The sequence below is a fragment of the Suricata suricatta genome, chromosome 3 (assembly GCF_006229205.1).
Source record: "Suricata suricatta isolate VVHF042 chromosome 3, meerkat_22Aug2017_6uvM2_HiC, whole genome shotgun sequence".
NCBI lineage: Eukaryota > Metazoa > Chordata > Mammalia > Carnivora > Herpestidae > Suricata > Suricata suricatta.
The window spans coordinates 117,094,307-117,107,130 of NC_043702.1; the positions used below are offsets into that span (position 1 = coordinate 117,094,307).

Below are 12,824 nucleotides of genomic sequence, written 5' to 3' on the forward strand. Positions count from 1 at the left end.
ACCTGAGCTTTGGAGGCAGGCAGGTCTGTGTTCAAATCCCACTCAGGCACTTGCTTGTATAATCCTGCAGATGTGCTGCCTACCCTGTGTTTAGCTTCGTAACTAGAGTAAACCCTGCTTTCAAACACAGCTGTGAAGCCTGTAGGAACGAACATACAGAAAACGTCCACACAACAGTCCTTCCGGACATGGTAGCTAGGAATACAGCGTTTGTTGGAAGCAGAGCTCCGCAATCTTTTGTGCATGAAATACAAAGAAAACAAGTAGCACTGGTTACAACACATTTATTTACGTACCCTGTTGTGTGACCGGGAGGTGCTTTTCACTTCCATTAATCGAATTCGGTTATAACAATTAAAATTCCAGAAGGTAAACTAGTAATTTATTGTTGCTCATGAGCATAAGAAAACAGACATGGTACCACATAAAGGAATTTAAACACTTCTCAACTTTTGGTAATAGCTTTGAATATGGACCATATACTTTGGTAGTGGACCTAATAAATCACCAGTAAGCTTGTAAATCTCATCATTCTCTTCAGACACAACAGGAAAAATTTGGATTTAACTTTTGTATTTTAGGGATTTAACAAAAGATTCTTAGAAGCTAGAAAAGGCCAACATTACTTAAGCCTATCATACTTACCAGAAATGCAATTGGCTATTAAAAATAAAATGGTAAGCAGCAACTAATTGCTAGTTTCATTTTTTTAGATTAGTATTTTTTAAAAGATTTGACCTCAGATGGCAGGTTACAGAATTTTGTTATTTCCAAGGAGTTTTAACTTATTAATCAACCTTTTGTGGACTAAAGGGACTCAGATCTCAAGAAATTGGATGGCATTATCAAATTGGGACTTTATATTATAGGCTAGAAATAGCCATTTCCAAGAGACTGCATCACATGGGGACTTTTCCTTTCGGAAACACTTTATTCTTGGCCTCAAATCGTACTTGCATAATATTTTTAGAGGGCTTGGTTAAGTACTAATAAGTGGGTACTCACTGCTAGGGCAGGACATACGAGTGTGCTGATCACCAAGTATGAGATTTTATATCACATTAAATTAAAATTATATACTGTTGGAAATAGACAAGATAAGGAGTTCCTAGATCCTAGAAAATATTATGGCTAAGGAAATAGAGAACTCAAGAAAAGAATCCACCTCCAAGAAACTGTTCCAGGAAAAGAGTTAAGTGCCCTGTCTTAGGAAAAAGTTTATTAGTAATAAGGAACAACTGGGACGTCACACATCGTTTCTTTGGAGATTAAAGTGCGGGCTATGATGTGGCATATAAAATAATGCATAAAACAGTGCAATCCTCAGGTGCCATCATTTTTGTTTATTACACATAATCTATGTTCATGTGTCCATTTCTTCTAAAAAAAGAAAATCCAGCTGTAGTGACACCTTTAGCTTATTTATTTAGGCATTACTTATACTGTTTTACCCACCTTCGGGGCTACGTAGAACATTTTAACAAGTAGAATAACAGCGCATACATTTTGAAACTAATAGAGATTAAGGCAAGCCCCTGTAAAGTTCAGTACTCCAAAAAACAAGTTTTACCAAAAAAAAAAAAAAAAGGCTGCTTCCAAAACCAGTGGCTTTAGACCAGATGGCACCCAATAGTTTTTAAAACAGTGTGATTAATTACTCTGACCACATCTGTGTTTGTCCCATTATTTCCAGGCTCTGGACATAAAAGAGGAGCTGAAAAACAGCAATTTCCGTAACTTCATGTTCTGAAATAATCCATATTTCAGATTATGGTCGTTAGGGTGAGGCAGGGGCAAGTCCCTGTCATTTCCTTCTGACGCTTTTCCACACAGTGTCTGTCTGTGGCAGACCCAGTGGGCACAGTTTACAAGTGGGCACAACCTATTACAATAGTGAAGTCTCCCTGAAAAGCAGCTGAGGGAGAGGACAAGGGTGATTCTCGAAGTGGGGTCCCAGGACAACACAACTCACACACGGCACCAAAGCGCCTGCCGTCTGACCCGGGGCTAGGCGGCTCCAGTGTGGCAGGTTCATCTACAGCTTTCCTGCCACCACATGTCAGTTTTAGCTGAGCCCAATAATTTGTCATCTGTTGAACCTTAAATACCACTATCCAAAAGCAAGTTACAACAGCCATCATATTGGTCAAGGCGCTATCCTAACATGCTTTTCAGCAAGAGATCTTCAGCCAGATTTAAGCCTTAAACAGCACTGATGGATGTGTTGTGCTTCATCCCAGACCACTATGGACACTGACCTCATGACAAGTGGTTAAAGGTATGTCCTCTGGAAATGTGGTTTTCGAAACAGAAAATCTACTTTCTGATAGTGTGAATGCCTGTTATGGAAGCCAAACACTCATGTTAACTAATGGAAGACTACACATACATTTAGGGTATCTAGATGTGGTTTACAAAGGAACCTGGGAAAGTTTAAATAATTCATTAACAACTGTTGATCATCTGAGGTTCTATCCCTTTGATGCATCAGGATCCTACTTTGTAAACCTGTAAACATGTTACTTTAAAGAGTCTTCCTATTACCAGGAAAGCAGACTAGTAAAGGCCATGAGTATTCCGGTGGGCCTGCTCCAAAGTTAGGACAATATGGCTAAATCCTAGGATTACAAAAACGAGACCTGCTGAGAAAATGAGTTCCAGACAGGGACTTTTATGGATGACCTTGGCTGACAAAAATGTTTTTTGGAAATTATTTTATTTTAAAATTACCTTCCCAACAAACCATGTAACACTTGGATGTTATGGTGTTTCATTGCAAACATACTACATTGTAAATGGAGTTTCCAAGTCAGACAAAGAATGGACCAAAATCTAAGGACAATATTATGTAAGGACAATATTAAAAATGGATAAGAAAAAGTTCCGTTTGGTGAGGTTAAAGGATGCATAACCATGTCGTGTTGGACGGATAAAAAGGGTGGTAACCTTGTGCTTTTATTCAACTAAGGGACTTACCAAATCCTTAGGTTTTATGCAGGTGTCAGACTCCCACCTGGAAAGGGACAGTTTTTTATATTATACCTATACTTATTTTAAGTAACTGAAGCCCACGGCAACAGTTGTTTAAAAGAACTTACAGTCAAATAATAACTACATAATTTAGTACATTAAAATAAACCTAGGACAGTAATAGGTGAATGTCTCAAAAATATACAGCTGGGGGAAATAACCACCGCACACAATTTGGAGGTTGTTAAAGTGACCGCTTAGAAGGTGAACAGTGCAAGACATGCTTTTCCAGTTACACGCTCAAAACAGGAGTGCAAATGAAATTAAAGCTTTTGTTTAAAGTTATAGGATAAGGAAAGCTTGAAATTAATATTTAGAAGCTTCCCTCAGGTCATCCCCCAGAAATGAAATGATCAAAATGCTTTTTCATTGTACGATTTTCTTCAATGAGCTTTCTTTCAATGGCAAAACTGCATCCCATGAGCTGGGTCCCCTACTCACCCCTGTGGTGATCGCCACACGGCTCCGTGAGCACACACAGTGGTGAGTGAGGGGTACCTGTAGTCACCAGAGTCCGACATCAATAGAGCCTTGGAGTTTGGGGTTCTGCCTTGGCCAGTGTCCCTGAACCCTACAGAGAACAGATAAAGCAATGGGCTTCAGAGCCCTCTTGTTCCTCTAAGACCATAGGGCAATTGGACTAACAGATTCCTCCCTACAGGCGTGCTGTTGGGGTGGAGGACGTTAAGCGCTGAAAGAAACCGCTGCTACTCTAAAAAGTGGAGAAGTACAGAGGTTCAAGATCAATACCAGTGCAAGAGCTTTTTAAGTGAGTTGACTAGGCGATGCATGCATCCATCCATGCAAATGTAAGACATGGCCCCCAAAGAGAACTGAAAACATGTATCTAATAACTGGAGAAGTCCCTTGCCAGTAGTTTATAAAAATAGATAGTCAATACCGTAGAGGCCCCTTCTACAGTCAACACTACGGAAGTCCGTCTTAGTTACCCATTACTTCAATACCAAAAAGCATTTACTACTTTTCAGACATTCCAGACAAAGGTCACTTATAACAAAAAGTCAGCTTTTTTTTTTTTTTTAAACAAGATACTGTCCATTTAAAAAGTAGGTCTCTTCTTTCAAGTGAAACAGGACATTTTCTGTATTTGACTTAACTTCTAGTCTGTCCAGACTGCTTTGTTTCAGGTCCTTCTGTAATGTGCATATACGCAGAACGAATAAACCAACTTTAACATCATCTGCACAGAAAAAAGTGAACTCCTCGACATAATCGAGCAGGTCCAGTTAGTACAAATCTATTGCAAAGTAAAAAGACTGTGTGTTGGTTCCACTGGGAGGCGGGGACGCAGCATCCCAGCCAGGAGGGTTCCAGCAGGAGGTGTGTCCCAAAAGCCAAGAGGCTGAAAGGTCGACAGGGCATCCAGGCCCGCATCACCATCACTGCCACCGCCACCTGCCACTGCCACCGCCGAGGCTGCTGGGCCTGATCCCCCTCTGCAGCTCCAGGCACACGCCACCTCACTTCCGGTTCCGGAGCCGCTTAGATTTCCTAAGAGAGTCCGTGGCCTCCGCTGCCTTTTTCCGCTTCCGGGGGGCCTCCTCACTGTGCCCTGATGCCGAGGCGTCCCCAACGGCGCTTTCCATGACCTCTCGCAGCTTGTGCTCCAGCTCGGCCAGCCGCGCGCTCTGCTCGCCAATGATCTGTGTCTGTTCCAGCAGCTTCTGGTCCTGGTCCTGAAGCTGCTTCTGCTGCTCCTGCACTTTGGTGCGCAGCTCTGAGACCTCCCGCCTGAGCACAGTCACTCCCGCTCCGTTGGTCTTCACCTGCTGCTGGAGCTTGGTGACCTCCTGTCGTGAGGGATTTTGCTTGGAGAAGAGCTGCATGGTCGTGAGGGCTGCAGAAGGTCCCGGAACTGGAGGGAGAGTTTTAAATGGTCAATCACTTCAAAGGTCTCCCTCCCGGCAAAAACTTCAGTAATGAGACTTATTTTGATGGGGGATATCTTTGTAGCAGGACTTCCGCTATTGTCTCTTGGCAGCCCACTTGGTTTACTGGGTTACTTTAACAGTACTGGATCTGACTCCTGATTCTCGTGTTTGTGGGGCAGGATGTGTACCACCAGCAAGTGGAGAAGGGCACTTACTGGTGTAAACCTGTCCTAATATGATAAAACCTTTTTAAAAATTTTTTAACGTTTTTTATTTACTTTTGAGTCAGAGAGACAGAGCATGAGTGGGGGAGAGGCAGAGAGAGAGAGACACACACACAGAATCCAAAGCAGGCTCCAGAATCTGAGCGGTCAGCACAAAGCCTGATGCAGGGCTTAAACCCACGAACTGTGAGATCACAACCAGAGCTAAAATTGGACGCTTAGCCAACTGAGCCACCCAGGTGTCCCTATAAAACCTTTTTAAGACCTACTGAGAAAACACAAGTAGTAAAATTAGAATACGATTATGTTCTGTCTTATTTCCCACAAACAAATACAACGTTCAAGTTCAAAGTACAGGCCTATCATGTTCTGAAGTCCTCTCTGCACTTAGATGTAAAAACTTCTACTTTATAGTGAAACGGAGGTGCCATTAAAAAGGGGGGCTGCAATGCACACAATGATCAGGAAGAATTTCTGACGTGATGCAGGAAGGCTTTGGAATCACTGTTTTAGGAATAATATAATGTAACATCGGCATAAAAATCACTATCATGGGGCGCCTGGGCAGTTGTTAAGTATCTGATTCTTGGTTTCTGCTCAGGTCATGATCTAGATTCAGGAGTTAGAGCCTAGCATAGGGTTCTGCACTGACAGTGAGGAGCCTGCTTAGGATTTTCTCTTCTCTCTTTTTCTCTCTTCTCTCTGTCCCTCCTTCTGTCTCTCTCCCCCACGTCCTCCTCTCTCTCTGCCCCATCCCCACTCACACACTCTGTACCTGTCTCTCTCTCTCAAAATAAATAAATAAACTAAAAAAACCCCCAGTATTTAAATAAACTACTTAAAAAAATGTTATCTCGGGACACCTGGGTGGCTCAGTTGGTTAAACGTCCAACTTTGGCTCAGATCATGATTTCACAGTTCATGAGTTCGAGCCCCATATCAGTCTGTGTGCTGACAGCTGAGAGCATGGAGCCTGCTTCCAATTCTGTGTGTCTTTCCCTCTCTGCCCCTCTCCTGCTCACACACACACTCTCTCTCGAATAAAAATAAATAAACATTAAAAAAATGTAAAAAAAGTTATCTTTTGTTATCTACAAGGACCAGGTGGATCTATTCATCCCTTGTACCTGTCTAACTTTCTCCTTACACACATACATAAGCAAGGTATTTTCCTCAATTGATGCATCCCTCCCCCTCTCTCTGCTTACCTTTATTTGATTTCCATAAACACATCAAGGCTTTGATCGATTCTTACCTCTTATAAACTCTCAATCAGACCAGTCATCAATGACTCTCTCTTCCTTAAGATTCTGTGTCTCCTAATTGTTTGGCATTTAAATGACACTTCTTTAAAATATTTCTCTTACCAGTGATAATTTTGAGTCTGGATATCTCTTACCTTTTGACACCTTTTGAGAGCAGACACCACATATTACACTACCTTTTAGTCTCCATAGAACACAGTGCAGTGCTGTGTGCGTAACAGGTACTCAATAAATAACTGATGTATCAATGCTGAGATGCTATAGACTTTATTATTAAATTACAGAGAACCACTTGATTACCCCATTGAGTACTCCAGGGAGCTAACTAATCCAAATAAGACATTTTACTAAAGTTTTTTTCCTGATTTAAAGTATTTGCAACGGTTGAAGATATTTTGAACAATTTGGTCTTTCAGTAGATAAGGGCACAAATCTCTAGGCTATGATATACTTTTTCAAAATAGCTACCACAGAAGAAGTGACAGTGTTTAAAATAGCTTTATGCACCCTGTCTTTTAAAGTAGCAGCAGCCAAAATAAAAATAAATAAATAAATAAAAATAAAGTAGCAGCAGCCAGACAGCCTGTAAAAACAACTGCCTGAATATTCCATGAAGAATTTGGGATTCCCCCTCATATATTTAATTCTCTTTTAGCATAATGGATATTAACTAGTCAGAAACAAAAACAAAAAACAAAAAACAAAAGACAAAAACCCCCAAACTCTGTATCTGTATCTACAGCTTTTCACCCAGAAATTCTAACAGATATGAGTCAATAGCTGTGGATATGTACAAAGATTGAGCCACAAGATTGTTCTTCCAAGTGTAGTTTATATACTGAAGAACTAGAGGCAAACGTGCTTAATAGTAGTGGATGAGTTACACAAGTTACGGTCTATAATCAATCTGTCATTAAAGATCATGCTGCAGATACACATTTACACACAGAAAAGGTCAAGATATATGATTAAATGGGAGGAAAAACGAATTAGAAAACTCTCAATGTTACTTTAAGACGAACATATGAACAAGAGATACCTGGAGGAGAGCCCATGAGTCTTCCAGATACATCTGACCCTGGTAATTTCCTCTTTAGAATTGGAACGATCTTTTCGTCGAAGTACTCCATTGCCATGGAGGAAATATCCCTTAACTCTTGAAGTACTTCATGAGCTCGCTGAGGGGCTCTGGTAGAATTGACATATCTCAACACACGATAAATCTCATCGATCACCTAAAATAAAGAGTTCTCATTAGCACTTTCCAGTTTGCTTTTAAAAGGCAGTGGCTAAATAAGGAGAGAAGGGCCGCTCCTCCTGTGGTCCCCGCAGAGACCTGAGGCCTGGGCTTGCCCTAACACATTTCATCCGCGATAAATCTTCCGTATCAGGCGCAGGAGCCAGGGAAGCCGCATGGATAAAATACAGCTCCTGCTCTGAAGGAGACCACAGCGAAACAGGAGTGACACACATGTGGGGCATGAGCCGCTGGACAAACCGGAAGCCTGGAGCGGGTCGCTGTGTGCTGTGCATAAGCAGGATGGAGGCCATTTCTCCCCTGAGCCGCTTCGCCATAGCCCTGGTGCCTCCCATGGCCCTGGGCCCCCAGGCCCCTTTCCTGCTAGCTATCAGCAGGGGCTCAATCCCGCTGCGGTTCCGTTTCTCTAAGGCCAGCCGTGCACTAGAACAAGGTGTCCTCGGATCCCACTGTCCTGCAGTTCCAAAGGGTAGGTAGCAAGAGACCCTTTCTCTCTTCACAGGGAACTGCCACTAGAGGAAACACAGGTGGCAAACACGGAGGAGAAATGGTTCTGACCACCCTGGCTCCCAATTCTCTTGCTGGAACGGTAGCTGAACCTGCCGGAAGCATTTCCAGCCTCATCTTAGCTTTAATTTAATCCCTGTCAACTAATTCACACCGTATTCTCTATAGTGTATTTGGTCTTTTAAATATAGTGTGAAAACAAAGTATCTCTTTCCATTTGCTCAAGTCTTCCATTAGGAAAGGTAACACTTAGGGGTGCCTGGGGGGCTCAGTCAGTTAAGCGTCCCACTTTGGCTCAGGTCACGATGTCATGGTTCATGAATTGGATCCCTCGTAGGGGCAGAGCCTGGAGCCTTCTTTGGTTTCTCTCTCTGCCCCTCTGCTGCTTACACATGCACACTTTCAAAAATAAATGAACACAGGGCGTGGGTCGCTCAGTCGGTTGAGCTTCTGGCTCTTGATTTCAGCTCAAGTCATGATCTCATGATTACAGAGTTCAAGCCCCCATATCGGGCTCCACGCTGACTGTGGAGCCTGCTTTGGATTCTCTCTCTCTCTGCCCCTCCCCACTTGTTCTTTCTTTCTCTCAAAAATAAATATTAAAAATTTAAAAAATAGGGGCGCCCATGTGGCTCAGTCGGTTGGGTGTCTGACTTGGGCTCAGGTCATGATCTCATAGTTTGTGGGCACAGAGCCCTATGTTGGGCTCTGTGCTGACAGCTCAGAGCCTGGAGCCTGCTTCCGATTCTGTTTCCCCCTCTCGCTGCACCTCCCCCATTCATACTCTGTTTCTCTCTGTCTTAATAATAAACAAACAAAAAAGAATTTAAAAAATAAATAAACATTAAAAAGGTTAACATTTCCAAGTTTTACTACATACAGATTATTTTAGTCAAGTAAAATAATCCACGTTTTCAGTAAAATTAAGAACATTCTCTTTCCAAAAGTTATATGCAAAGGAGAAGATGAAGGAGAAACGACCACGCATGCCAGCACCACACATTTCTCCCTTTCAGTTACCGGTGGCTACAATGGCATTTACTAAGAAAACATGGTACTTACCCAATTTTCAAAATATTTCACCTTCTAACAGCATTTAGTTACTTTCCAAGAAATACTTTAGCAGCAAGAATATAATGGAGTGATGAGTCTTAAAAAGTCTACTGGAGAGATCACAGGCCATACAGGCTGGTCACTTAAACTCTCTCTTTACTCATGGCCTAGAGATCAAGAGTCACACTCTACTGGTTGAGCCAACCAGGCATCCCTGGTCACTTGCTGGCTGTTTTTATAGCTTTCACATATGCCACATGCTGAATCCCACCTGAGCCTGAGATGATAAAAATAACAGAACTATTTTAAAAGTAGGATATAAATCAACTATGGTGAGTGACTACCATGTTTCTAAAACATGCACCTGATCCTATCATGCTCATGTTTACTTAATTGCATTTGTTTTCAAATTTTTATTTAAATTCTAGTTAACATACAGTATAATACTGGTTTTGGACTAGAATCCAGTCATGCTCACGTTTATACTGGCACAGCAATAAATGACATACTATGGATATGATTTAAGGCTTTGGATTCTTGTGAGTGAGGGAGAATTTCCATTTTGTTTAATCCACTGTTCAGCAGACAAAGTTCCTATCAGAAAACTGAACCTTGTGTGTCATCATTCTCACTTTCCATCCATCTTTTTGTTGTACTTGAGATCTCCTTGACTTTCCCTTCTACCCCTTTAATCAAACATTTTTGTTCATAGTTTAAAACTTCAAGTTTTAAAATTTTCTGAAGATTTGTATGTGGCATGTGTTTGACTATATCTTTTTAAAATTTCTCTTAGAATATTAGTCACAGTTTCAGAAGCGCCTGGACGGCTCAGTCAGTTAAGCGTCCGACTTTGGCTCAGGTCGTGAGTTCAAGCCCTCCATCAGGTTCTGTGCTGACAGCTCAGAGCTGAGAGCCTGCTTCAGATTCTGTCTCCCTCTCTCTCTGCCCCTCCCCCAGTTGTGTGCATGTGCGTACTCACTCAAGCTCTCTCGCTCTCAAAAATAAACATTAAAAAAATATATTAGTCACAGTTTCTTTTTTAAGTTTTATATTCTTATATGGTTTTCCCTCTGTTTTATTCTGTGTTTTGTAACAGTTTAGTGATTCTCTGCTCCCTGTTCCCATTTAAGACCAGAGCACACAGACAGCTCACAGGAACCTCCTAGTCAGCAAAGATGGTGGGCAGGGTGGGGGTGGGAGGCTGGGGAGTGGGACGGCCACAAAAGTCAACAGACTGACTCTTCTTTTTTCTTTCTTTCTTTTTTAAAGTTTACTTATTTATTTTGAGAGGAAGAGCATGAACAGGGGAGGGGCACAGAGAGAAGGAGAGAGAGAATCCCAAGCAGGCTCTGCACTGACAGTGTAAATAAAGCCTGATACAGGGCTCAAACTCACAAACTGTGAGATCATGACCTGAGCCGAAATCAAGAATCAGACCTTAACTGACTGAGCCCCCCAGGCACCCCTCTTCTATTTTCAACTTAAAGGCTCAGTGACTGTTTATATTGATCTTGGGACAAGCACAGTAAAAGGAAGAAATGCTTCCAAATAATACTGATTTTTAAGAAGATCTTCATATTAAAATTATAAAAGAAACAAAAAACATAACATTCTAGAAATGTTCAGTAAATTCAAACTAAAGGCTATTTCTCAAAATAAGAGACCCGTGTTCTTAAAAATTGTGAAGATCAAGACACACGAAGGAGGCACAGGCACTCCACACTAAGGAGGTTAAGTCTACGAGTGAGCTGGGCTGGGTTCTGGACTGAGGAAAAGCAGGGAGGAGGAGGATCACTGATCAGGGATGAAATCTGAATGTGGGCTGTCCCATAAGGGTTACCATATCAAAGTTACATTTCCCGATTTTGATAACTGTGTGCAGTAAATGTGCTTTCTCAGGATATAGAGGGAAATATTTAAGAATAAAGGATTGCAATATCTCCACTATTTTCAAATGGTTCAGAAAAAAAACACGGCTTTAACAGAGAGAGTGAAAACAAATGGGACAAAAGGTAAGTAATTGCTGGATCTGGATAAGAGACACACAGGAGCTCCATGTACTATACTTACAATTTCTGTGCTAAAGTGAAAGTGTATCTAGACAAGAAGTTACCAAAATGAGAAGAGATTAAAAAATGCCACCCCACCAGTACCCTCGCAGCCTCTGTGGCCAAAACATTAAAAACAAACGAACAGAATTTATTACATAGATTTTAAGTTTGTTCAGAGAAATCTAGACTCGTGACCTCCCATCATCATTTACACTGAAAATCCTGACTTGGGGAACCAGTGTGTTTCAGCAGAAGCATTTCCAGGACCTCTAATAACACTTAAGAACAGAGACTTGTCCATGTCTTTCTTCATCCTTCTATGTCCCAGAATGGTTAGCTGGCCTCTGCCCACTTGTGTGCCTCAGTATGTGTGAACTGCCAACACGGACCATGAACTTACTGTAAGGAGTGTGACTGCCATATCCGAAGGCTTGAAAACCATATGCAGGGCTAAGCCTGGTACCTGTAACCTTTCAGTTCTGAGCGAAGATGAGCGGAGGACCAAGAATGGTCAGGGTCGGCAGCTGCAGCCCTGGTGGGCCCACGGCACACACATTTTTTCCCCGCGTGTCGTACGCGGCTGTTCCTCAGTACGGAAGAGCTAGGACAGATCACTGGGTCTGCAAAGCCAGAGTTATCTCTTACCTGGTCTTTTACAGAGAAAGTTTGTGGATCTCTCCCCAGAGAGGACAGTGGCAAACTCCCAACAGGTATGAAGTCTTTAGGCAGATTTTCTCCTAACACCCTGTTACCAGTATTGTCCCTGTCCAGAGACCGCGTTTTCACCTTAACCCTTCTGTCAGACCTAGTTTTTCCACTCAGTAGAAAGGCAATGACCTAGCTGTGTGGAGTTGAAGAGGGGACCTGTAGGCTTAAATCATTTTTATTTTCATTTATTTTTATATTTTCTAGAAGGAAAGAGCAAGAGTGTGCAAGTAGGAGAGTGGCAGAGGGAGAGAGAGAATCCCGAGTAGGCTCCACACTGTCAGCACAGAGCCCGACTTGGGGCTCAGTCTGAGAACATGACCTGAACAGACATGAAGAGTCAGACACTGAATCGACTGAGTCACCCAGGCGCCCTAAGACGACACTTTTAAGAAACAAAATAATCCGAGATGAGTTAAGTGCAGTAATAAAAACCAAACTCATTTATATTTCTGGTGGGGTTGTCTGTCAGGTTACCAGAAGTCAGCGTGAGTTTCTGTGCGGACATGGGCACTATTAAGGAAAAATGGGAGAAAATAGTGAAGAACACAACCAGGAAATCAGAAGGCTTGAGTGTAGCTTGTGTCAAACCCTGCACACACGCCAGGCAGTGGTTCTCTTCCCACCGGAACAGGAAGAGGCCTCATGTGGTCATGATGGGAAGCACGCAAGTCCGTGCATGGTGGAGTGCTCCACGAATCCAAAGTGGCTCATGAACATAAGAGGAGGGCAATAGCCAGGGAGAGGGCCGGGCGGACAGCTGTACCCCAGGGGAGGTCGGGCCCCAGGTGCCTTTGGCACCTGAAAACTGAGCACTGTCTCCGCTATGGCTGCCTTGC

At 42.5% G+C, this 12,824-nt stretch overlaps 1 protein-coding gene across 1 annotated transcript in view; it reads right to left on the bottom strand.

Moving 5' to 3' along the window:
• Positions 1-268: 268 nt before the first annotated feature.
• Positions 269-12,824, bottom strand: part of FBXO28 (F-box protein 28) — a 29,099-nt gene continuing 16,543 nt past the window's right edge. Inside the window, exons 4-5 of the mRNA XM_029934934.1 lie at positions 7,451-7,646; positions 269-4,906 (exon numbers count right to left, since the gene is read on the bottom strand). Of these exons, the coding sequence (XP_029790794.1) occupies positions 4,512-4,906; positions 7,451-7,646 (591 nt within the window). The 3' untranslated portion in view covers positions 269-4,511. The remainder of the gene's footprint in view (positions 4,907-7,450; positions 7,647-12,824) is intronic.